The sequence below is a fragment of the Rissa tridactyla genome, chromosome 2 (assembly GCF_028500815.1).
Source record: "Rissa tridactyla isolate bRisTri1 chromosome 2, bRisTri1.patW.cur.20221130, whole genome shotgun sequence".
NCBI classification, from domain to species: Eukaryota; Metazoa; Chordata; class Aves; order Charadriiformes; family Laridae; genus Rissa; species Rissa tridactyla.
In genome coordinates, this window is record NC_071467.1 from 24,571,443 (window position 1) to 24,595,188 (window position 23,746).

At 54.5% G+C, this 23,746-nt stretch overlaps 1 protein-coding gene across 4 annotated transcripts; it reads right to left on the minus strand.

Moving 5' to 3' along the window:
• Positions 1-4,637: 4,637 nt before the first annotated feature.
• OSR2 (odd-skipped related transciption factor 2) lies at positions 4,638-10,395 on the minus strand. Of its 4 annotated transcripts, none has more exons than XM_054193436.1 (4): positions 10,122-10,395; positions 6,420-7,146; positions 5,703-5,802; positions 4,638-4,966 (listed from the first exon to the last, which is right to left on the minus strand). In XM_054193436.1, exons 2-4 carry the CDS (start codon positions 7,073-7,075, stop codon positions 4,784-4,786), a joined length of 939 nt encoding a protein of 312 aa, XP_054049411.1. In that variant the 5' UTR covers positions 7,076-7,146; positions 10,122-10,395; the 3' UTR covers positions 4,638-4,783. The 4 variants fall into 4 exon arrangements, with proteins under 4 accessions (XP_054049411.1, XP_054049412.1, XP_054049413.1 ...); XM_054193437.1 differs by having other exon boundaries at positions 10,118-10,395; XM_054193438.1 differs by lacking the exon at positions 10,122-10,395 and adding an exon at positions 8,881-10,092.
• Between the last annotated feature and the right edge of the window lie 13,351 nt (positions 10,396-23,746).

Sequence of the window (23,746 nt, forward strand, 5' to 3'; positions counted from 1 at the left end):
GGTAAATGAAGTCGTTCTTCCACACGTAAAGGACTATCTGCGGTTACAATATTAGGAGCACAGAGCGATTAGAAGCTCTGAGCCACCAGTGCGGCTTAGCTGACTAACTGCAAACTCCGTCTTGAAATTTTGGGGCCGGAACATTGCTTTTTTCATTCACCTCAAACCATTGGCTCCTCTTGATGCCTGTAAGGGCCACAGAGGCTGGAGGCTGCAGCACTGCTGACAACAGAGCTCACACCCTGAGCAGCCGGGGCTGCTGCCGGCCGCCTGTGCCAACAACCCAGGTCCTCCTGGGACCATGCTACTGGCTTTGTGCCAGCCCCAGCTGTGCTTAAAATGATCTAAGGATGTCTAGCGCACCTGCACTGACACCTCCTGAGTGCTGCATGGATGTGGCATTGAATAGCAGAGAGGGCAAGGAAGGAGCAGCAGCGGGTGAGAAGCAAAATGCAGAGCTCTGAGTCGGCGACGAGAGGACAGCTTGTATGAGCTGATGGGTGCAGGACAGATCAAGGCAACGAGCGGCAGCTGGGATGGGTCAAAAAGATGGAACCAAGAGGTCTGAGTGAGGGAATTAATTTGGGAAAAGAGTTTGAAACACAGGGTGAGACATGGGAAGGAAAAAAGGGATCAGGAGGAAAAAGTATGGAAGGAGATGGAGGGGAGACTGGGCAGGAGGCAGGGCGTCATGCAGGATGAGTCTGGGGTGAGAGAAACAGCTCCTGAAGCAAACATCTAGAAGCAGAGCAGTGAGAAGAAAGGAAGAGGAAAAAGGAAGGGGGGGTGGGGGAGAAGTTCAATAAATAATGGATTTTCGCCTTTTACTCAAAAGGCTTGGATTTATTCAAACAGTGGGACCCTCAGCACCAGCCCTTATCCCCAGCCAGACATGGCTGTGGCATGTTCCTGGATTGCTGCTGGGCTGTTTCCCATTTAGATCCGGGCTGTCCCTGCTCCTGAAGTGGGACCAGTACAAAGTTGGTCTTTGCCAGAAAAGCTGCACTGGCATCGGGAATAGTCTGCACTGGTCTGGAATGGCATGGCGTGCTGTTGCTATGTAATAGATGACCTCATAGAAAAGCATTATGCACACATAGCTGGGCTGAGCTGCTCCGCCATCGGCTGCGGACAGCATCCATTTCAGCAGCTAATGTACTAAGAGCTCAGTTTTCAGATGCAACCTAAAGGACTATAATTTTTTAATCTGATTTGCACCCCCAAAATTGAGATTATGGCCACATTATGTCTTATTATCTGCTGTTTTTTCTCCCCAGTATATAGCATGTCTTATCCTTCCCCCTGCTACCCCACTGCAGCTGCCGCCTCTAACACAGCAAAAGCTGTAGAACGAATGGTGCCAGCGCAGAAGAAAAAAAGCAGTGACAAAAAAAAAATGGGGGCAATGGGAGAGAGAGGAACGTGGGGAAATGGGATGCCAATGGTTTGGGAAGCTCCAGGAAACTTCAGAAGTGCGGAGCTGCGAGCTGTGTCCTGGGACTGAGCTCCAGAGGGAAGGAGGATACTTTGCGCAGACACAAATGGCAGTCACAGGGATATCGGTGTATTTAGTGTTTGCATTGTGAAAGTCAGGATGGCACTTTATGGCTATAAAAACCCTAGCCCTGCCCCACAGATAGCTTTACAGAACCTGTTTCATTTTCCAACAGGTCTAATACAGATGAACCGTATGTGTATTGTAACATGTTCTTTATAGCTGTCTCTGAAGTTTCCCAGGGAGAGATGATCTTTTAAAAAGTGAATGGAGCGTGTCAGTGCCATAGGCAAGTGTATTGATATTAAGGAGAAATACTAAATCATCCTCTGACATTTTAAGATGATAGCTACTGGTTTAAATTTAAAAACCAGTCCAGGGACCAACTATTAGAAATACTTCTCCCTGCTCCTTTTCAGCTCTTTGGGCTTTGTTCTGGCCGCTGAACTTTTGAAATCCTCAGAAGATAAATTTACAGTCTGTGGCTGCTCAGACTCAGGGAAGGTTATTAAACAAGCAAACCCAAACAATTAAATAAAACCTTAGCTACATGCAATCGCTTTAATTTGGTCCTTTGATATCGTTCATCAGATTAAGTTCCTTCTAAACAAACTGCACATCGTGCTTGGCCTAGGAGGAGTGGAATAAGCCCATATGCATCCTGACAGGGGTGTTTACTCGAATGGAGTTATCCCAGCCTTGCTGCGCGTACTTGGGTCTGAGAACAAGAAACCAGGGATGCAAAAGGGCCTGGGGACAGGAACTCGGAGAACAATAAGGGGAGAGAAACTTAGAGGAAATAACCTACTGGGAGAACGGGAATGCACTGGGAATAGAAAAATCAGTCAGACAGGAAGAAATCAGATACTGGGAAGATGCCCATGAAGAGGGAGCAAAAGATGCCCATGGAGAGAGGTTTGGAAAGGAGCAGTGTGCTGCGAAGGGAGGACAGGAGCTGCCAACACAGCTGGGGAGGAGGCAGTCCCAGGGGTGCAGCACCCAGCAAGGGAGAGGGTGCAAGTCCCAGGGGGTGAGGAGGAAGAGAGCAGATGGTCCTTAAATAAACTTTCACTAGGGAGGCTGTTCTTCAGCCAGCAGACCAATATTTCTGGCTGCAGAAACTTTTCTTTCCTTCTGCATCTTGCTGGACAGGAGCAGATGGAGAGATAGGCCCTGACCACCTAAAAAATTTTGGCCACATTTGAGACTGCCACGTCAGCCACATCAATGGAAACTCACCTGGCTATCTCAGCCTGGGGCAGAGCGGGCTTGGCTTGGGGCTCCCTGCCCCTGGCCCTGGGGTGGACATGGTGGCCCTCTATGGAGGCAGCAGACAGCGATAAACAAGCAGCCACAGGCAGCAATGCAGCCCTTTCTGCACTGATGGCCTGACCACAGCTCAGGCGCTTCTGGTTTTTACTTGCTACTCATTAACAGGTTTCAGGCAGTTTGATTCCCTGCTGCAGGACCAACAAGGGTCAGGGATGAGGACACTGCAGCCGTCCAAACCCTGTCAGTATCTGCTCCCATGGCCCTCCTGGGACCTGTGACTCACCCACAGATGGACCATCCTGGAGCCCTGGCACCCTGCTAGGTGGGACCCAAGCAGGACCTCCCTGCTGAGCTGGGTGCAGGGGGATTGTTCCCCCCACTATCCCCTCCCTGGACAGGGCTCCCTGAGCCAGGAGGAAGGTTTCTCCCTGCCATTCTAACCCTGTCGGTAGTAGGGCAGGACAGGTGTCCCCAGTCTGGAAAAGAACTTTTGGGGCCCCAAATTACCCAAGACACCGCAGGGAGGGTGCCAGCAATGACAAGAGCAGTGGGGTGGCAGAGGAGGGGATGCACATCCAAGCCACCCTACAGCACCTCAGGGAAAATGCCTCAGCATTGTCACCAGGCCTTCCCAGAGGGGACGTGAGGCACTGGTGAGGGGCTCGCAAGGGTGACAAGAGAGGGGAGGCTGTGTGTCCATGCTACCACCCTGCTACCTGCCTACTGGGCACAGGTGCCGAGTGCACAGCCCGTGGGATGGGCATGCCAGGCCGCCGAGGAGGGGTGGCTGGGGGCTTACAGGAACGGCAAGGGAAGGAGGGAGAAGGGGGGGGCCCTCACGGCGGGGCGAGGGTGTCCCGGGAGGGGGGAACAGCCCCTCTCCTCGGCGCCCCTCCATCCGCCCCCCCGGCCGTGACCTGTGCTCTGCAGCGGGTGGCTCCCGCGGGAGCGGCGCGGATGGCGTGGAGGGATGGCTTGGAGGAGGGGAAGGGTGGGGAGATGGGGAGGGGTCCCCGCCGCCAGCGTCACCGCCCTGCGAGGGTCCCGCGGATGAGCCCCGGGGCGGGGGGGGGCGGTATTTGCGCTTCGCTGTTTGCTCCCAGAGCTGACGGGAAGGAATCGTCTTCTGAGGGATAAAGTCCCTGTCTACGCGGGTGAATTGCCCGTGTCCAAAGTCTACTGGCAGGAGGCTGTCTACGGCAATCTCCGCGAGAGGGATGACTTTTACAATATATGGGCTGATTGCAAATAAGTTACTAATAAGCCGCTTTGGCGTAAGAACGGCTCTATGCATTATTTCCTAAGATCTGTTTATTTGCAAGTATTTCTTTCTTTCTCTTCTTTAAAAAAAAAAATCGTTCGGGAAAATAAAAAAAAAAGTACAGAAGTTAATATTTAGACATTCATACTATTAAGTAATAGAGCTATAAACTCTCCAATACGGCACTTTCATTTTACTTAACAATAGATAACACAACAGCGACAGTGAAACAGGCCAAACAAAAGCGATCACCAAAATTGTTGTGACAGTACAATTACCCGGCTAGGAAATTTATTCAATATGCTTTACCATTGCATTGACACAGCAGGAAAAAAAAAGGCCAAATGTTCAGGGAATAATACAACAAGGCAGGAGGTATTTGGAAAAAAAAAAGGATTTATTTTGAAATACACTTTCCCTCCCCGATTTGTTATCGATGTGCATCTGACACGACGATACGAAACAAACAAACGAAGAAAACCACATTCTGTACAGAGCTCTAAAATGAGCCGCGAGTATCTACAAGATGAGCTTTACGCCTGGGTGTGGGTTGGAGAGGGGGCCGATCCTGCAGTCCGCACTCTCTAAACGAGTTTCGCAGACGTGTGGTAGGAAAGCTTGGCCCCGAGTCTGCGTGTGGGTCTCCGTGTGTGTGTGTGTGTGTGCGCGCGCGTGTCTGTGAGTTCCTACAACACAGTCCTTGAGTAAAATGGGCAAGTTGGAGCTGCCGGAGCGGGCGCAGGTCCCTGGCTGCTCTAGAAGTCCTGCCGCGGGGTGTGAGTTAGACTGTGCCGCCGTAGATCACAGTTTCGCCTGAACACTTTGCCGCACTGCTCACAGTTGTAGGGCTTGATGTCTGTATGGGTAAGAAGGTGAGTTTTCAGATTACTTCTTTGATTAAAGGTTCTTCCACATGTGGGGCATTTGTGTGGAGATTCCTGTTCAGATTTGAAGCAAGCAAAGGATTAATCCTTCACAAACTACCTGGTTTAACGTATTACTGCACTTTTTTTTTCTTATCGCAACGCACAACTTGAAATATCGGGGTTGGACACGAAGCGAGGGCAGCCCCGGACGGACGGCAGACCTCCTCTACTCGCCCCGTCCTGCCCGAGAAGGGTTATTTTTTTAGTTCTCGATTTGGCGGCATTTCGCGCTCCTGGGGCGCAGGGAAAACGGCCGCCGCGCCGTCCTCCCGCTCCGGAGCTCCCGCTGCCCGCCGACGGCCGCGGCGGTCCCGGCGGGCGGGCATGACGCTCTGCACCGCTCCGCACCGCGCCGCCGGGCTCCCCCGCCGCCGGGCTCCCCCGCCGCCCTACGCCTGCCGCCGCCCAAACAGGGCTGGAGTCCTCAACGAAAAACGCCTCGAAGCGGCGGCGCGGACAAAACCAAAGCCGGGGCTCGCTGCCCGCCGCCAACCGCCTCCCCGCCGGCTTTCAGCCCCTATCCCGCGGCCGCCGTTTTTACGCGGGTCTCCCGCGGCCGCGGCGGTAACCGCCGGCCGCTTCCCTCTCCCGGGGAAGCACGGAGCCGTCAAGTGCCGGAGCCCCCTCGCTCCCCTCCGCACCAGAGCCCCGTCCCCCTGGCAGCCGTCGCCCCTCGCCCCGCGGCGGGCCGGACCGGGTCCGCGGCGGCGGCACACGCGTAGAGGAGGCCGGGGAGCGCCGGGCTCACCTGCATGTGTAGGGTTTTGTGGACCGCCAGGGTCCTGGACTGGCAGAAGCCCTTCCCGCACTCCTGGCACTTGAAGGGTTTCTCTTTGGAATGGATGTACCTGGAAAGCAATCCGAGGGGTGAGCGGTGGTGCCGGCAGCGCGGGGCCCACCCGCCCCTGCGCCCCGCTCCCCCAAACCCGGCTCCCCCTCCCCTTCCCCGTTTCATTTTCCCTCTCCCGTATAATTCTGATCATGGTAAAACGCCTCTGTCTGTTCAAAACATTTGCAATAATTCGTATCGAGGAGTGATTGCCCTCTCTGGTGACAGATCGGGACAGCATCTGCTGCGCCAGCGGGACCCGAGCCCGTTCTCCACCGGAGGCAACGCGGATCCTCCGCGGGCGCCGCTCGGCACCGGCCGCGGGGTGCGGAGGTGGAGGGGGGCGAGCCGGGGAGCGCCCACCTGCACCCCGTCCTCCTCCCTGCGCCCCCCAGGGCCGCGCTTCAGAAGCACAACAGCCCCGGGGGCTTCACCCCAGCCCCCCCAGCGCTGGTGCCCGCCCCACGCAGAGCGCAGGTTTTGGCTCTCCTGGCCGTTCCGCGGCCGCGGAGTTAGAGCCGGGGGTTTCTCCTGCTGGCTCAGCCCAGAGCTCCCGGGGCGGCTCAGCTTCACACCACCCCCGAGTGGTTCCCCCCACCCCAGGTCCGCCCGGCCCCGGTCGCGGTGGTCCCTCACCGGTGGTCCCGCAGGTGGTCCTGCCTCCGGAAAGCCTTGTGGCAGATGTCGCAGGTGTAGGGCCGCTCGTCCGTGTGGGTCCGCTCGTGGATGAGAAGGTTGTAGGACTTGGTGAAGTGCCTGCCGCAGAACTTGCAGATGAACTCCTTTTTCGTCTTGGAAGGCAGGCGGCCGCGGGAGGGCTTCCTGTCCGGGGACAGCTTGCTGATGCCCGACAGGGGCGAGGCCAGTCCGGGGCTCAGCTTGGCGAGCTCTCCCACCTTGGGGGGGTCCTCCTGCGTGGCGGCCACGGCCAGGTTGGCAAAGTCAAAGCGGGGCCTGTCCTTGTGCAAGGCGGGGAGGACGTGGGCGATGGCCCCTTGCTTGGGGTGGAAGAGGTGTGTGGCGAAGGGGAGCGCAGGGAAAGGGAAGCGAGAGTCCACCAAGCCCTGGGCAGCCGCCATCTCCGTGATGGTGGAGCGGGTGATTTCATGCACATTGGGGTAGCCCAATGTCCAGTGATTCATGTGCATGGTTTGCACGGCGCTGAGTCCATACAGACCTTGCAACTGGTCCACAGCTGCGGGGAAGGTGTTCACAGCCTGGAGGAAGGAGTAGTTGGTGAGTTGGAGCGATGGGTGCAGCGGGATGGGGGCTGGCAGAGCCTTGCTTCCCATTTTCCCGGGGCGGGCGCAGGCCGGCGGTGCGGCTGGTGCCTCTTCTGGGCTTTCGAGACGGGGAGAAGATCCTAGGAAGAGAGAGAAAGGAGGGGAAAGAGAGCTTTACAGAAAGCAGCGTGGTCCCCCTTACCGAAGAGAGCGCGGCGGCGGAGCCAGGAGGGGCTAGGCACGGCCCCGGTGCGCTGCCTTCTTGCGGCCCCAGCGCCCCGCCGCAGCCCCGGCTCCCGTCCTCCGCCGGGGCCGGCGGCCGCCACCGACTCACCGGCGCGATCGCTTCGACCGGTGAAGCTACAGCGTAAAAAAAAATTTTTTTAAATATCACTCCCAGAAACACCCACCCCAAATTAAAGTAAAAAGGAGAAAACCCAGCGCCGAGCCAACCGAAGGCGCCGAAGATTCAAATTAAACGAATCGTGGAAAAATACACCAGGAACAGAGCCGGGACCGGAGCCGGGGACGCTCCGCTCCGCTCCCCGGGGCCGCCGTCCCCCCGCAGCGCCCAGCCCGGGCCGCGGCCGCCGCGGGGACCCCCGGGGGCCCCCTCCCTCCTGCCCCCCGCGTCGCTCCCACCCTCCGCCCGGCCACCGCGGGCGCGGAGGCCCCGACCCCGACCCCGTCCTGGCTGGGGCCTCCCCGGGAGGGAGCAGGGTGCTCACGGAGAGCCGAGGCAGGCCCGGGTGGGGACGAAGTGGGGGGTAAACCCCGCGTTTATCCCAGCTCGGATGCTTATTTTTCTTCCTTCAACAACAACTCATTTATCAAGATAACCGAGGGAGAGAAAAGGAGCTCCTGCCCCGCACGCACACCTCCTACCCAGCCCCCCGCGCCGCAGGTCCTAAATAAATCCACTTTGCGCTGAGATCCCTTCCAGATGGCCGGGGCCGCCCCACGTAGCCCGCCCGGGCCCGGGTGATCCCATCGGCGGCCAGGAAAGCGGCCGGCCCGGAGGCCTCCCCGGCGCGCCCGGCACGGCGCTGCCCCGCAGCCGGCTCCCTCCGTCACGCAGGGCCGGGAAGGACGAGGGCAGCCCCGGCGAGACGGAGCCTCCCGCACCCCCTCCGCCGTCCCCCGGCCGGGAGATACGCCGGAGCGGTGGGGCCGTGAGCTAATGAGCGGTGTGTGACTGTCAGAGGGTTTCACTCAGCCCATTCAACCGAAACCGCCGGGCCCGCTGCTCCCACCGCCCGGGGGGACCCCTCGGCGCCCCCGGGGAGACGCTCCCCTCCCGCGGGGCCGGGGGATATCGGCGCGGGGGGCAAGCCCCTGCCCTCTCCTTTTTTTGTTTTCGGTGGGGGTTCACTTCCAGCAGCCAAGCGGCTGCTACGACCCAGAAAAGCGGCGGCTGTTCCCCAACGGAGCGAAAGCAAGCGCCGGGGTCTCTCCGGGCCTGTAAACAAGAGGTAGGGCCAAAGGTGCCCCAGCACCTCCTGGGATTTGGGTGGCGGGACTGGTGGGGCGTAATTTCTCAAATAAAAAAGACACTCCCACACCCCCCAGAAAAAAAAACAACAACTAAACAAAAAAACCCCAAACGACCTCAAAACTAAAGGAAACTCTCCGAGCGCGGAGCCCGCGCCCCAAGCAAGAGCCCTGCCCCTCCGGGCCGCCGCCGCCCCGAAGCCCTCACAGCGGCCGCACGGCTCGGGCCGCTCCGGGGGCACCGTGCAGCCTCACGGTGGGAAGAGGCTTTGGGATATTTTTCCTAAAATACTTTTCCTCCCCGTTTGTGGCACTGCACTGAATTGCCCCTCCGGGAAAAAAATGCGGCAACGAGGTCGGGTGTGAACAGCAGCGCTACCCACCCCTGTTTTCGTTTTCCTTGAATCGTGGCTCTCCCGGATTTCCTCCGTTGCTGCCCAGTTTTTCTCGTTTGTGATTTTATCGAGACCAGGGACAGTGTTATCGATACCACCTATTATATATGGCGACCCTTTTTTTTTTTTTTTGAGGGGTGTGGGGGTTGGCTATATATAGAGACTTATTTTTAAATATGTCGTAGTGTGAGTTCCTATTCGCTTTCCGCCAGGAACAGACACAGCGGCAATAAAATCGCTTTTCCCTGGCTGCTACCGCGGCTCCTGCCTCCATCCCGGCTCGTTGCGGAGGGATTTGGGAGCCACCATCTCTGAGCTATGACCGAGGTGGACACAGGATTTCTGTAGGGCAGAGCCTCGTCCTTCCCAGCCGCGTTTTGCGGCTATGTGTGGTGGTGTCATTGCAGGGCGCTCGTTTTCATGCCAAAGAACCAAGTCCGAAAAAACTATGCGGAACACGAAATCGGTATTTCAACGCAGAAAGTTTTAAAACCGCTGCCTGAACCGCGGTATATTTATTCCTATCTGTACTCGGCGGTAACTTCATTAAAGCATACAAAAAAAAAAAAAGACCAAGAAGTGTCTTCCTGCATGATTTTAAGGCCAGTTATAATAAGGTGCGGGGGGAAAAGTCAACCAAAAACGGATGTTACTTAAACCTTGGCACTTCCTTTTCCCTTGCCATTCAGAGCGCTTAATTAAATTAAGCCCGGTGCCTCGGCAGTACGCCCCTCTCTACCTGCCTGCCTGCCCTGCCGCCGGCCCGGCCGGCGCTCCCCTGCCTCCCGCGGCGGGGCCGGGGCCGGAGCCGTGCCCCGAGGTCTCTGCGGTCGTTCCCGGTGAGCTGATGGGGGGCTCCGGGCCGCCTCCGCTCCCCGCCCGCCTCACTCGCCTCCGCCGCTGCCCGCGCAGCCAGGTATATTTCCACGGACCGAGGACTTGTCCGGCGCGACCCGCGGGTCACTCCACTCAGGGACCGGCTCCTCCCCGCCAGGAATTTCGCGTGGAGGACATCGACCGCGCACCCCGGGAGGCCCCCGCCGCCTGGCCCCGCACCAACGCGCCCGCGGCGTGCGGGGGGGACCCGCATCTGAACCGCCGCGGAGCTGCAAACTGAAAGTAAACCCGGCGACCCCGCGATACTCCCCCCCACACGCCTCCCCGGGACGCCGCCGACCCGCTACCGCCGACGGCAGCGGGCAGGGCGGTCGGGGGAGCCGCTTACCTACCGCAGCCGGCTGCTCCTCCGGGGGAAAAGCCGAGGCGGCGGCCGCGGCACCTTCACGGAGACATTAGATCCACAGCGGGGGCGCTCAGCGGGGCCGGGGCCCGGCGGCGGCCGGCATGTTGCGGAGGGCTAGGCGGCGGCTGGGAGCTCTGGTCCCGGGGCCCCGGCATAGACCGCCGCCACCCCACCCGCAGCCTCCCGCCTTCGACCCCGGCGAGGCTCGGCGAGAGTCTGAGCCGCCCCCTGCCCGGTCCATCACATTTCAGCGGTGAGTGGCGTGGAGCGCTGTCCCCGCCCGCCCGCCGCCGCCGGCCCACCCCGCGGCGCGCACAGCCCCGTGCTCGGGGCCGCGCCGCTCTGCTCCGCCCCGACGGGACGGGACGGGACCGCCCCCGGCCCCGGCCCGCCCCGCCGCGCCGGCCCCACTGTTTACTTGTGTTTGGGTAGCAACTGGGTTTTAAAGGGGCAGGACGCCCCCCCTCCTGTCCCCCCCCGCCCCGCGTCACCTAAGGTGACTTTTTCCTTCGAGAACGGCCCGCCGCCCCCCGCCCCGCTGCCAGCCGCGGGAATTTGCGCGCTCCCTGCGCCGCACCGCCCGCCTCGCCCGCCCGTCGAGCGCCGGCCAGCGTGACACACTGCTTAAACACCTAAAATAACCCCCCTCCCCAAACCCAAAGCGTGGGCGTTTTGTGGGCGCCCACTTCTCCGAGGGGACCTGTAGGTGCAGGTAACGCTCGGCGGCCGTCGGGCCGGGTGGCCCCGTGCACCGACACTGCAGCGGCTCGGCTCTGCCCTTTAACTGCTGTTTAGGCGCCTAAAGGCAGATTCAAAAGGAGAAGAGAAGCGGCGGTACCCCCAAGCGCGGTGACTAAGCACACAATCCCTGCCTGGAACAGACAAATAGTTTCGAGAGCAGTTTCGATTTATTACCGGGGAATTTACTGCTAAATGGGGCCTCTGTGACCCTTTTCAAATTTCTCGATTAAAGCACTGTATTGATTTTCGTCGTTAGCTGCAATATGGTCCGTTGCATATAGAGATTTTGGGTTGAATTTTTATTTGTAACGTTACCTTGTTTTGTGCATTATTTAAATCACATGTATGGGGAATTTATTGTATAATCTGGACTGGAGATTGGAGGTAGGCTTTGAGAAGTATGAAAAGATGTCGGAAGAAATGGCATCTAAAAACAGCTTTGAAAATTTTTCGAGGTACACTCTGTGCCGTTTAATTCAAGCCCGCGAAAGAAAAGAGGACACAAGTGACGGCTGCATCGGGATTATTTTTTTTTTGTTTTTTTAGTACACAGTAGGAAAAAAATTAATCAAAGAGAGGGAACAGGAGACGGCAGAGGAAGGTTTGAGGTGTCCCCTCGCAGGGCAGCGCAGCCGAGGCTGGCGCTCGTTACAGCCCGCGGCTGCTGCCGGCCGCCGGGCTCTCGGGCTGTTTTTCGTTTCTTTTCATAAAGCTCTGCTTCGAAAATGCCCTATTTTACATCTCAGCCACCCTAAATAAATAGTATTTCGTCTCCCGGGCAGTGAGGACACCGAAGTTCACCGTTCCGGGAGAAGGAGCGATCCCCCGGCCCGGGTGCGAGGTGGGTGCGGGCGGCCGCGGGAGCCTGCGCGGGGCGAGGGCTCGCCGGCCGCGGGCGGGCTGGGGGGCTGCGGCACTGCGCTGGGGGGCACCCGCATGCCCTCGTTGTTGTGCTTTCTCGAGCGAGGCCGGTTGCTTCAGGAACGAAGTGGAAAGGGGGCTTTACAGCCGCATTTTCCGCCCCGCACTGCTGGCTTGCGGATGCCAAGGAAGTTCTCTCCCGGACACAAGGATCGGAGGGGGCTGTTTCGGGAGAACCATCATTTTTTGCTCTTTGCAGCAAGAAAAAATAACCCGCACTTGTTAGGGAATAAGAAAAGAAAAGAAAAGAAAAGAAAAGAAAAGAAAAGAAAAGAAAAGAAAAGAAAAGAAAACCCACAATCAAACCCAAAACCAAAAAAAAATACCCAACCCGAAACAACAACAACCTCCCCAAAACCCAAATGGACCAGGCAACGAAAAAGCCTCAAAGCGGAGGGAACCGGGGAGGGGAACGGAGCGGTGCAGGGTCGCTGCCCGAGCTGTTTGCTCCCCGGCCCTTCGTGGTACGTTTCGGCTACGCCGTGAGCGAGGAAAACCGCGCTCTCCCGCTACCGGCTGCGCGGCGGCAGCCCCGCACGTCTGTGCTGGCGGGCAAAGCCCGGTGACCCCGGCGCTCCGCCGCCCGGCCCGGCCAGCAGGTGCGCGGCGAGACCCGGCCGGTACCGCCGCGCCGCCCGGCGCCTCCGCTCCCGCCGCAGCCCGCGGTCGCCCCGACGTCGGGGGGAGCTCCACGGCAGCGGACACCCGTCCAGCAGGGGTGACGCCCCCGGGACCACAGGCCGCGGGGTCCCGCCAGAGCCCTGCGCTTCCGCGTCACCTTTTCGCGTCCACCTCGGGAGGGCCCCTCCTGCCCCCACTGGCCTTCCCGGTGCACGGGGGCCGCCACCGACGGCCACCCTGCGGCCTGCGAGGCACAGGTGCAGGTGCCCTGCTCCGCCTCGGCAGAGCCCGCCGCCCCGCTGTGCCCTGGGCGGCCGCGGGGCCCGGCCGGGAGTGCGGCGGGGCGGGGGGGGCGCGGAGCTCCGCGCCGGGCGGCGGCGGCGGCCCGCGGTGCTGCAGCGCCCCCTGGAGGCCAGCACGGCGCCCTGCCCGCTGCGCCCGCCGCCGGCTCCGGCCCCGCTCCGCACCCGCGGGGCGCGTTGGGGCGGGTGTCCCGGCGGCAGCCGGTGCGGAGCTCTCCCCGCACCGCGCGGGAGACAGCGGCCGCGGTGCCCCGACGGGGGCGGGGGGGGGTGTGAGGCAGCGGCGCTCTCCGCGGGCGCCCGGGCGCGCAGCCCGCGCCGCCGGCTTCCATCCACGCGTCCCGCCGGTGCCGACACCATCGCGGTCTTCTCAGCCTCCCCCCGCTCTGTCCCCCGCCCCCCCAAAATCCATCCGGAGCGCTGGACTCCGTCCAGGGGAGCAGGGAGATAGGCACTGTTTGTTCTCGCTGCGAGGAACAGATTAAAGCAGCTCCTCCGCTGGCAGTGCAGCCCGGGGCAAGCCTTGACCACCCGCCCCGTCCTGAGCACAGAAATGCACCCGGGGGGGCGGGGGGGGACGGACGGGACACGGGCCGTCGGCTCGGCGGCAGCCGGGCCGCTCTGCGGGGTTTGCCGACTCTCCCGCGGAACTCCTTGCGCGGCTGCGGTGCGGGACGCACACACGAAGCGGCTCAGACCTTTGCAAGCCGGAGCTGTCAGTGGTGGACCGCTGCGGTCGCTGAGGGACTAACCCTCCCTTAAAATTAATGGGGGGTGAGGGGGAAATTTCAGTGGTAGCCGAGGCTGCGCCCAGATCCCCGGCCTGAGGGAGAAGGTACGGTCGGGAGCGGAGTCGGCGCGGCCGGTGTTGCTCCAGCACCGACCCGCGGGGGTACCCGGGCCGGCTCCGGCTCCTGGCAGGGGCTCTGCCGAGAGAAGGGGCCGGGAGCACGGTTCCCGGTGCAGGGCACCCCCGCACCCGGGCCCGGGAGGCGCCCCGACGGCTCCCGACGCCGCAGGCTCGGGGAGCGCGGCCGGTGCGCGCAGGGCAGAGGCGCCGTTCGGCAGCGACAGCACCCGCGGGCCGGGTCCTGTCCCCGGGCAGCCGCCCGCCGACAGACAGGCCGGTGCTGCGAACGAGTCGGGCTACACACCGAGGGCTTACTTAATTTTATTTATTCTTAAGGAAAACAGTGTCTACCCGTCGATCTGGCATCTGATTCCGCTGGTGTTTCTTGGTGACTAAATCATCGCCTACTTCACTCCGACTTATTGGGGTGAGATTTTTTGTTTTGTTTTTAATGTACCTGTCAGGAAATGCCAAGGCTTGACAAACAGGCGGAGGCGGCCGGCGGCGAAGAGCTGGGCAGGCTCCGGGGGACACCCCCGATGCAGCTCCCGCTCAGCATCTCCCTTTTCCCCCTTCAGACTCGGATCCCCGTGAAACATCGCCGCCGCGATTAATTTCCATAAAAGAAGAAAGCAATTAAGCACACAACGACCTCAGCGGGCTGGATCTCGCCCGTTTCTCCCACGGGCGCGCAATCCCCGCCACCCCCTCGTCCGCGGCCCCTGCCCGCCGTCCCCGGCCGCGGGGCTCCCCCCGGGCCGCAGGCAGCGGGGCCAGCCGCCTTGCCCGCGGCACAGCCGGCTGCCCGCCCCGACGCCTCCCCGACGGGCATCGCCACCGCAGCCAGTCCGACGGGTGCCTTCTCCTCGCCTTCCCCTCGCTAGGGAGCTCCGAGCCCCGGGGGGACTTCTGCTCTTCAGCCGCCGCCGTGCCCCGACTCCCCCCTCCCGGAGGCTCCCGGCCCCACTTCGGGGGGGAGAACACCGAGAGAAGTGCCAAACCGCCCTTGGCCGAGGCCAGCTTTGCCGTGTGTGCACGGCGGTGGAGACCCCTCGCCCCGCGGAACTTGAGCGCTGTGCCGCGGTGCAATTGCACGCTGCGGACGGGGCGAGGGAGGATGCGGAGGCGGCCGCCGGCACCGCGGGGGCCGGGGCGAGGACGCCGCCCGCTGCGCTGCTGCCGCCTTGTCCCGGCGGCGGGCCCCGAGCCCCGCACAGCCGGGGCGGCCCCGCGGGTCTCCGTGAAGCAAAGGCTCCGTGGCGGGGGCACAGGCTGGCACAGGAGGGGATGCTCTGCCCCAGGCCCCGAGGACGGGGGTGTCCCGTCTGCTGCCGGGAGAAGCGCTCTCCTTGCAGGTGTCCTGCCCCGAGGCGAGCCCACCCAGCACAGCCCAAAGCCGGCGGCTCTCTCCCGCTCATCCCAGCCTGCCGCCTGCTGATTTCCTCAGGGGACAGGGGCGAAAAAGCCCTCGATAAATGGACTTTTCTAGCCTAAAGCATTCCTTCCCCCGCCATCAGCAATGAGATGTTTTTGTAGTGGCTGAAATGAGCAGTTGTCAAGACATAAAGAAATACAACGTGCCGTACCTTAGTATAGTTTGCTTTAAGCAACCATTTGGCTAAAGTCTTTCCTGCCGTCAGCATTGAAACACTGAGCAGGGCTGTTGCCTACAGCCACGGCTGGAAGCACAGACACCCACCGCACACAAAGTGGGCCCCTTCCTTGTCGCTCCATACCTCGCCACCCGCCTCTGAGCTGAGCCTGGGCACCGCAGAAGGTCGCCCCCAGGGCTGTCAGGCTTGGCTTACTCTCTGGTGGTGGCATTTTACCTCGCTTGGCAGATGTACCAAGTAACAGCCCGCAAGGTGGAGGTCGGCGGGGCTTCAGGGCCGCATGCTTGCTGCACAGACGTGGGATCATATGCTTCGCTCCTGGGGAACGGGGGATTTCAGGCAGCGATGAAGTTCTGCAGCTGCCTCAGGCTGGAAGGATCCTGAAGTTTGCAATCTCCGAGCCAACTGTTAGGGGGGGAAATCTAAGAGAAACATTGTATAAAAGCAATAAATTGGTTTAAGAAATGCAGTTGTACATTTGGTTGCATGCCTCGTAACTCACCTAGGACATGAGAACTCCAAGGCAGCAGAGAACAGGGCCCATACATCTTGTCCTGTGGCGTATACTAAATAACTCCATTTCCTTTTAAGAACTTTTTATATCCCAGTGAATAACTTGATTTTCACAAATAAAATTAATACTATAGGGTGAAAGTCAGCAAACAATAGAAAAGCTCAGAGGGTTTTTTCCAGTTGTAAACATGCAGAATCCATATGGTCATTAGATACATCTGTGGGTTAAGCCCTGATTTGTTTATGCAAGCCTGATGCTTATGATACTCTTAAACTGGGACTATTCTGTTGAATATATGTACACTGTAATCCCCTTTTACCTACCCTCCGCATGTGTGTTTCCTGTTTTCAGCATGCATTCTCGATGTGTAAACTGTGGTGAAGGATATGTTATAAACCAGGATACTACAGAGCATTTCAGATATTTTCAGAGCATTACAAGCACGGTGCAAGCACATGCAAATCATCACTTACAGATGTGCACAATGTCTGTATTAATCTCTGCGTGTTTTTTCAGTTGTTTGTGGCATCTAATTCAAAGAAGAGGACAACAATGGATATTACGAAAAAGTACCAATTGTTCCCAGGCAGACTCACCCCTAGGATGTCCAGACAAACCTTACTGATGAAACCCTGCACTTCTTAATAAAATCAGGGTCTTTTAAAGTTAAGATATTGAAGATTCCCGAAATATGAGGAAATAGAGGGAAAACTTACCACAGTAAGGTATTTGAAATCTCTTAAAGACACTGCCAAGGCTGAACATTACGCTGTGTCTCTATTGGGAACAATCCAACAAAGAACTTAAGCGCATGCTTAAGTTCCTCACTACCCAGGGCAGTACCTACACAGGTGCTTCAATTTCTCTATATGCCAAAGTCACCTGCTGAGTGGGTGTTCTATCACTGGTTTAAAAGGTCTCCTCAATCAGGGCCGTTATTTTCAGATTGCCTTATAAAAATAAACAAATGAATAAAAGCTTATTAAAAATCCAAGAGCAGTTACCATTCCAGGCAAGATTTTGCATCACGCCTGCTTTCATGTGCTTTTCCATGAGTTAAATTGTTGCCACTTGCTCATCTGTTACCACCCCCTTGTTTCTGCCTTAAATGCTGGTGTTCCCCTCAGCTTCTCCTGCTGCTACAGCAGCACAACTGTGTGCACCTCCTGTTGGGTTGCTCCAACATGAAACTTGTGGATGTGATGCTGATACACCTTGGAGACTTTTCAGAGCAGAACAGTTTGGATCAAGCTTGTGGCATGAAAAAAGAGCCCTTTTTCTCCATGAACTCCCCACAGCCACTGTGAGACAGATCAGGAGAAGATCACTGTGGAGTACAGAAAGGTTGCACAGTAAAAGCAACGGGTAAGAATGGGAATGGATCAGTTCAATAATGTATCTGAGCTGAGCACAGGCCAGTCAGAAGACTTTCTGGTAAAGAATATTACTCTATCTTGCCTCCTCTCCCCTTCCCCTTTCCCTTTCCCGCTGAGCCCTTCAGATGACAACATGCACACCCAGTGTGTCATGACAGACAGTCTCTGGGTATCATGAGCCAGCAGCAGACAGAAAGCACATAAGATCAGGATGACTCGGAGTTGAGACCCAGCAGTGGATTTCCACCTTCTTTGCTTATAGATCCCTGTTTTCTGTTCCTGTGGTGATGCAGGTCCCTGCTCAGAGGACTGGAATTCCGCTTGCTCTCCTTAGTTCCCTTTTACAGACCCTTCAGAAGTATTTGAGGGACTGCACAGGCTGGAAAACGGTAGGATGAAAACCAGGGAATGGCTATTTCCCCTCTTTCGTGCATACTGGATGGCACGTTCCATCTCACAAAGACTATCAATGACTATTGCAGATCTGCCTTGTTTGCATTAACTATTTCATTTATTTGACCTGCTCACCCATGATAGGCTGGTGAAAATTATTAGTTGGTTATGCTATTCTTTCAAATGACCCTTTGGGAACAGCTTCTAAGAAAAATACAAACACCGTTCATTTCAACACCAAAACTCATTTTAGCACCCGAGAAGTGCTGAAAGCTGAAGACGTTACACTGCAGCACAAACAGAGCTGCCTCGAGGCCTCTTGTTTTCAGCTTTTCAGATCAGTGGAGAGGGGAAAGAGATACTGTCAGCCACACTACAAACTTTCAAGTGTAATATGTATTCCCTTTTTCCACTTCATTTGTCCTGATGATTACTGGTTGTTCAAATGCTACTGGGAGCTTTTGAATTTCACTGTTGTTGCGAGTCTGCCCGTCTCTGAACTGCTGGATGGAACCCACCTGTGTGGGTGCCGCGCTCTGCTGTTTCAGGAGGCTGGGTGTGCATGGAGGGGAGCAGCAGAGACCTTGGGACAAGGCACGCTTTGGAATTACAGCCTTCCCAGCTACGATGGAAGCAAGGATCAGTGATGCCTGCAAGACGAGGGGCTTTCAGGGAGCTTAGGACAGTGCCTATGGAGAGTTCAAGGCCAGGCTGGATGGGGCTTTGAGCAGCCTGGTCTAGTGGGAGGCGTCCCTGCCCATGGCAGGGGGTTGGAACTAGATGATCTTTAAGGTCCTTTCCAACCCGAACCATTCTGTGATTCTATGATTAACAGAAATGCTCAGGACAGAGAAATGAAAGCTGGCTATAGTAGGTGAAAAATATTTTCTGAATCCAAGAAAGGCCCCACGAGAAGACTCATGAAGCCACCTGAAAGGATCCATGAACACAATGTATCTTGTGCTTGAGCTCTTTGTGAAACCTGAAAACAGAGAAGTCTTCATGACTTTGGCCAGAGGGCTTTGCCCAGTGTGGTGTGGTAAGAATTTCTATTGGGAAGAAGCATCAAGTAAATAAAATACAGGGTGTTTATTTCGGCGGGAGCTGGTATGAAAGTCAGTCTGTGGCCACAGCAGCATCGCTGACACTGCTGAGATCTGAAAAGGAGACCACCGATAAAGGTCATTAGCTAAGGTTAAGCGGGGTTAACCCTGACCTTTCTCCAGTCTCCAAGCAGACAGCTCTTGAGCAAATACAAAACCACAGTTATTAAAGAACTCTTAAACAACTACAATAACAAAATAGAGTGGAGCCAAAACTGCAGATCTGTTTTATTCAAAGCATAATATTTATAGATGATAGATACTGAAAAGCAGCAGAACTGGTTTTAAGGACCGTCCCTGTACCTAGATAGCGGAGGCACCCTTGAAAGCATTCTGTCTTTTGAACCACAGTGAGACATGAATTTAATTTTTTCAGAAAGAATATTTTCAGTCCTAGAGCTTGGTAATTCCTGTGTGCTTGGTAAAGAAGAATATTAGAAATACCCGACTTTCTGTTAGAGTTACAGGTGGAGCCTGAAATGCTAAAAGGCTGTTCAAAGCATCACTTAAGTCTGATCTAGCTCAGCATTAGTCTAATGTTATTTTTTCCCCCCTCAATGGTTTCAAGAAGATATATAAAACCAGACCAGAGCTGATGTTTACTTTTACAGCTAATGGTTCCTCAAATCTACAAGAACTTCTAAGGAGTAGATAAAAGCAGCTGCAAAAGTGATCTAGAAATAAACATCCAGAAGAAAACATAACTGCAATCAAAGTTCCAGCTGTTCTCGTCTTAATTCTTATCAGTATTCTTTTTAATCAGGCACATTTTGAAGTCCAAGGCTTATTTCCAACAGCTTTTGTCCATACATATATATATGTGTGTGTGTAAGTCCCTTGAAATATTACAGAAGTTCTGTTTCACATCAAAATAGTGTACATTGTCACTGAAATTATTAATTTTCTTTTCCTCATCCCCCATGTTCTCTCTGGGCCCCTCTTTTGCATCTGGCATGTGTACTGATACTCAAGATGACAAATACTGATAACTGTGAAGCTGCAACGCTGCATACTTCCATAACGCAAAGCTTAGCCAAAGTTAGTCGCTGATTTATGTCCCGTATTCTGTTCAACGGCACAAGGGCTTTTTTTTTTAATAATTCCATACCTTTAATCCTTGCCACCTTCAACCTAGTGTGTGTCAAATTTCCATCTTATTGTTGCAGCTGTGGTTTCTTAAAACTAAAGTACGCGTCTTGAAGGCAGTGACACATTCTTAAGTTTATTCACAGATCTAAATGCTCAGTTGTTCAAAAACACCCTAACTCATTAAAATGCGATGGTGTGGGGTTTTTGCCATACTAAATGGTTGATACAGAGACTTTAAAAAACAAATGAGGGATGTTGGGATGACTATTTTTATTCAGCCCAAGTCTGTCAAAAGTGTGGTAACTTAGGCAGAGATCATAAGCCCAGGGTTCTCTTTAGCAAAGAGGTTGTTTCCAAAATACACAAGGCAGAAAAAGCCCCCCTGCATATAAAAAGGCTTCTGCAGGTGTACAGATGAAAGGAAACAAACCCTGCACCGTCGAGGTACCATATTACTTCGGACGACTTCATGACTCACAGTAGGAGACAGCCCACAAAGCAGATGGATTTCAGAAGAATCTGTATGCTTACAAAAAGCAAAAGTTAAGTATTTTTATCATGACCGTCCCTGTTTAAGAGAATACCCAGCTTCCCTGTTCTCTCCCATGGAAAACGGACCAGAGGCAAGATGCTTTAAATACTCCTCCAGGAGCCTGCAAGTGAGTTGTCCACGTTACCCTCCCAGCCCCGCTGACACCTGGCTGTGCAGGATTACTCTTCCTGTAGGTGAGCTGGTGAAAAGGACCATACCTTTGCTTCAGCCATTTCAGTTCAAAGTCTGGGGCAGTAACTCAAACCCGCTTTTATCCTCTTTAAAAGCTTAGAGGTTTGTGTGTTCCACCAGAGCAGCTGAGACATGTCCCATTCCAAGAAAAGGCCAAGAAAATAGCTGAGAGCAGTAACAACTTAAACCGCTGCAAAAAATCTGGCAGAGGACATCTGTCAAAGCCCAAAGAGTTCCAGTTATGTATGATTTCATTTGATCCCAGAGGCTAAATAATGTACAGGAAAGATTTAATAATGTTATGCAGATTATGTGTGGAAATGTAAAAGGAACCTAATACAATGCCAGTTTGAAAAATCTCCTTGTGCTTGTAGCACTATTATTGCTGCACAGTCAGAAAACACAGCTTGAGCAATAGACTATGATAATAAAATTAAAAATTGGAATTGCTAGAATATTTACTCAGGTGAGACTATTTGATTTTAAAAAGATGACTTAATATTTTCCCTCTGCCAGGAAATTATCAGAGCTCCCCATTCCCGTTTCCACCACATCAGTTCCATTTCCATGTGAAACCCTGATAGTGAAAACGTGGTCACCAAGGATCACTGCTTACAACATTTCCAAATGCCAGGGCAAAGGAGACTTCAGGTCCTAAAAGGAGAACAAAACCGAGTGGCCCTCACCTATATCTGCTTGCAAGTTTGAATCGCAGCATCTGACTGAACTAGAATTGCTGAACTATAGGTACGGTCCCTTTTGCCAAGTCACTCGCAGAAACAGCCATTTCTGGCAGAAAGGGGGAAGAGGCAGCTGGAAGGGTGATGTGAACAGCCACCACCACAGGTTCTGCCAAATGTTATCTGTCAAATCTTCTGGTAGCGTAATGCCTCAATGCCATGTGACACTATCTAAATACTGGCAAAGGAAGGGTTATTAAACAGGATTCTTAGCCCAGTATGGCCATGGGCTTCTTCATTAAAAAAGCAACCTGAAAGAAGAAGCAAATGAATCCTATCTGGTATTACCTACAAACTTCTGTGCAGACTCTCACAAAGGAAGCAAGTGTAATGTTTCCTAGATTTCTTGAGGCTGGCACTTGTGGTGGTCTTTCTTCGGCTGGTGCTTTTATCTCCCTTGGGATAGCAGTTATAGTTTTAGCAGCTGAAAACTTATGCTCACCAGTTTTTCTTTCAGTGGAAGGATCTAAGACTTTTCCTTCCAAGGTTGGGTCTTTATTTGCAGGGAGTTCCAGCAGGTTTCTTCGGTTTCTCATTTCCTTTTGCTATTTCTGCTCTCATCTGTTTTGCAAATGGCCACCATAATGTTAAGCTTATCTAATGACCAGGCCTCTGGCTGGAAGAATGCCAGCAGCATTCTCAAAATCAGTCATCTGAAAGCATTCAGAGGAGATGGCCATCACCTTCTCCCTGAACCTCAAACATAAAACTTCCCTGATAAGCACATACTCCAATGCCGTGAAAAGTGAGAGGTTACTCTTAAATTCAGCTGTCACTTTAACCAGCTTCCTTGGGTGACACTCAGACACTCCGCTGAATAAATCTCACTCTACAAATAATACATTCTTTTTTTCAGTGTTTGGAAAAGGTATTGGTTGTACATACGGACAATAGAGAGTGAGTGTCCCCATAAAGGCTTCACTGTGAACGTAGGTTTCGTTCTACAATTAAAGGCTTCACTGTGAACGTAGGTTTCGTTCTACAATTGGCTTCTCCTTATTTTCTTAATTGGGGTCCTTTTCTCCCTCACTGGCAGGGTGTAGTCCAGGTCGACCTACTCCTGGCTTTTGATATCAGGCATGTCCATGGCAGTTTTTATCATCAGTGAGACTTAGGGGCTTTGTCACAATTCCTGCTGAGAAAAGTGGGAAGGGCAGAATAATTTTCTTTTCCTTGGTAAGGGGAAGTCTGCAAAAATGCAAGATTTGTTGCAGGTCTTTATGTGCAGACATACACTGAGGACAAAAATTTCATAGATTTTGCTATTGACCTCAGTGAATTCTGGATTTTATTCAAAAGGAGGAATTCAGTAGGAGTACTGGGTTTCCAATTTAGAAACTCGAGAAGAAGACTAAAAAACTGCCCAAGGTCTGCACTCTGAGGACACAACACGTAGCAATAAAGATTGATGTTAAGAGCTGACAAGCTTAACCCTGTAAAAAGAAAAACATGAGATTGTCATCATAACATTTATTTAGTTAAGACCTGAGAAGGAAGAGCCGAGAGCAGCTCCTATACATCCTATAAAAGAACAAACTCCGTAGGAACGGGGTTTGTGTGGAAAAAAAATCATCTGTCATTTGGACTTCTATTTTCCTCAAAGAGCAGGAATTCTGACCTTGTGGCAGAGAGAAAAAACAGGCCCAAAGCAGGAAACTGCAGTATGAATACACCTACACAAGAAGACACTACCCTCTGGAGTAACCTTATTTTGAAAGAGGGTTGACAACAGGAAGAGAAAGATCTGCTGGCCACTGCTTCATCTGTCCAAAGGGCTCGTTCAAGCGCCAAGAGAGAGACCTCCTGAGAGCCTGCTGGGAAAACAGCGGTTCCCAGCTTCCCGGGATCCCGCTGCCTCAGCATTGTGGGATCTGCTACTGACCACAGTGGGAAGGCTGCTGAGTCAGCCGCTGAGCATCAGTCACTTTCCACTCTGATAGACCAGAGGCCGCAGGAAGCAGAGAGGTGGGAACGCATGACAAAACCAGAGAAGGTAGCAAGGTAAATGCCTTTCCGGAAAAGAAAAAAGTCATACACTTAATACTGTTTTATTGGACTTTATATTATAACTTAGCTTATTTATTTTGAGTAAGTAAGAACGTATTGAGGAGGAAGCAATATTTAAGTGACTTTCGTCAAAAAATTAAGCTTAAAACAATAGATATATAGGTACAAAGTGGCACAGCTCTACAGGAGACCACTGGTAACTCACACCGGCTGCAGCTCTGCCTCTGCACAGTCATTTGTTGATGAAATAAACTTTCCTAAGGCTGAGGAATCCAACTAACAGCAATGAGGGTCCCTCCAGCTTCTAACTGGTGCGATAAGGTCCTGTGCTAGCCTTCCTGTCCTAGAACTAAGACAAACAAACAAAACTAGAATTTCTGGAATCCATTGCATTTCTGAGGGGTATTATTTAAAAATTAGACTGCAAGAGATCATTACCACAAGCACACCACTTTAGAACAGACTTCCTAGAAGCAAAGCAAGTTTGGGGAAAACCTCTCAAACAATCCCCCTTACTGTAAGACACCTGTTCTCCTTAAAACACTTTTTTTTTTAGTGGAAGTCACCCCAGCTGAATTAAATTTCTTTCCCTTGGGCCTGCATTTTCTTTAGCCAAC

What these genes read in the sequence shown, in the direction of transcription:
- OSR2 (XM_054193436.1), bottom strand. Translation starts at nt 7,075, where the DNA reads ATGGGAAGCAAGGCTCTGCCAGCCCCCATCCCGCTGCACCCATCGCTC. An exon ending in GACCACCTGCGGGACCACCG is followed by an intron (nt 5,803 to 6,419) that starts GTGAGGGACCAC and finishes ATTGCTTTCCAG; the next exon opens with GTACATCCATTCCAAAGAGA. An exon ending in ACAAAACCCTACACATGCAG is followed by an intron (nt 4,967 to 5,702) that starts GTGAGCCCGGCG and finishes AAATCTGAACAG; the next exon opens with GAATCTCCACACAAATGCCC.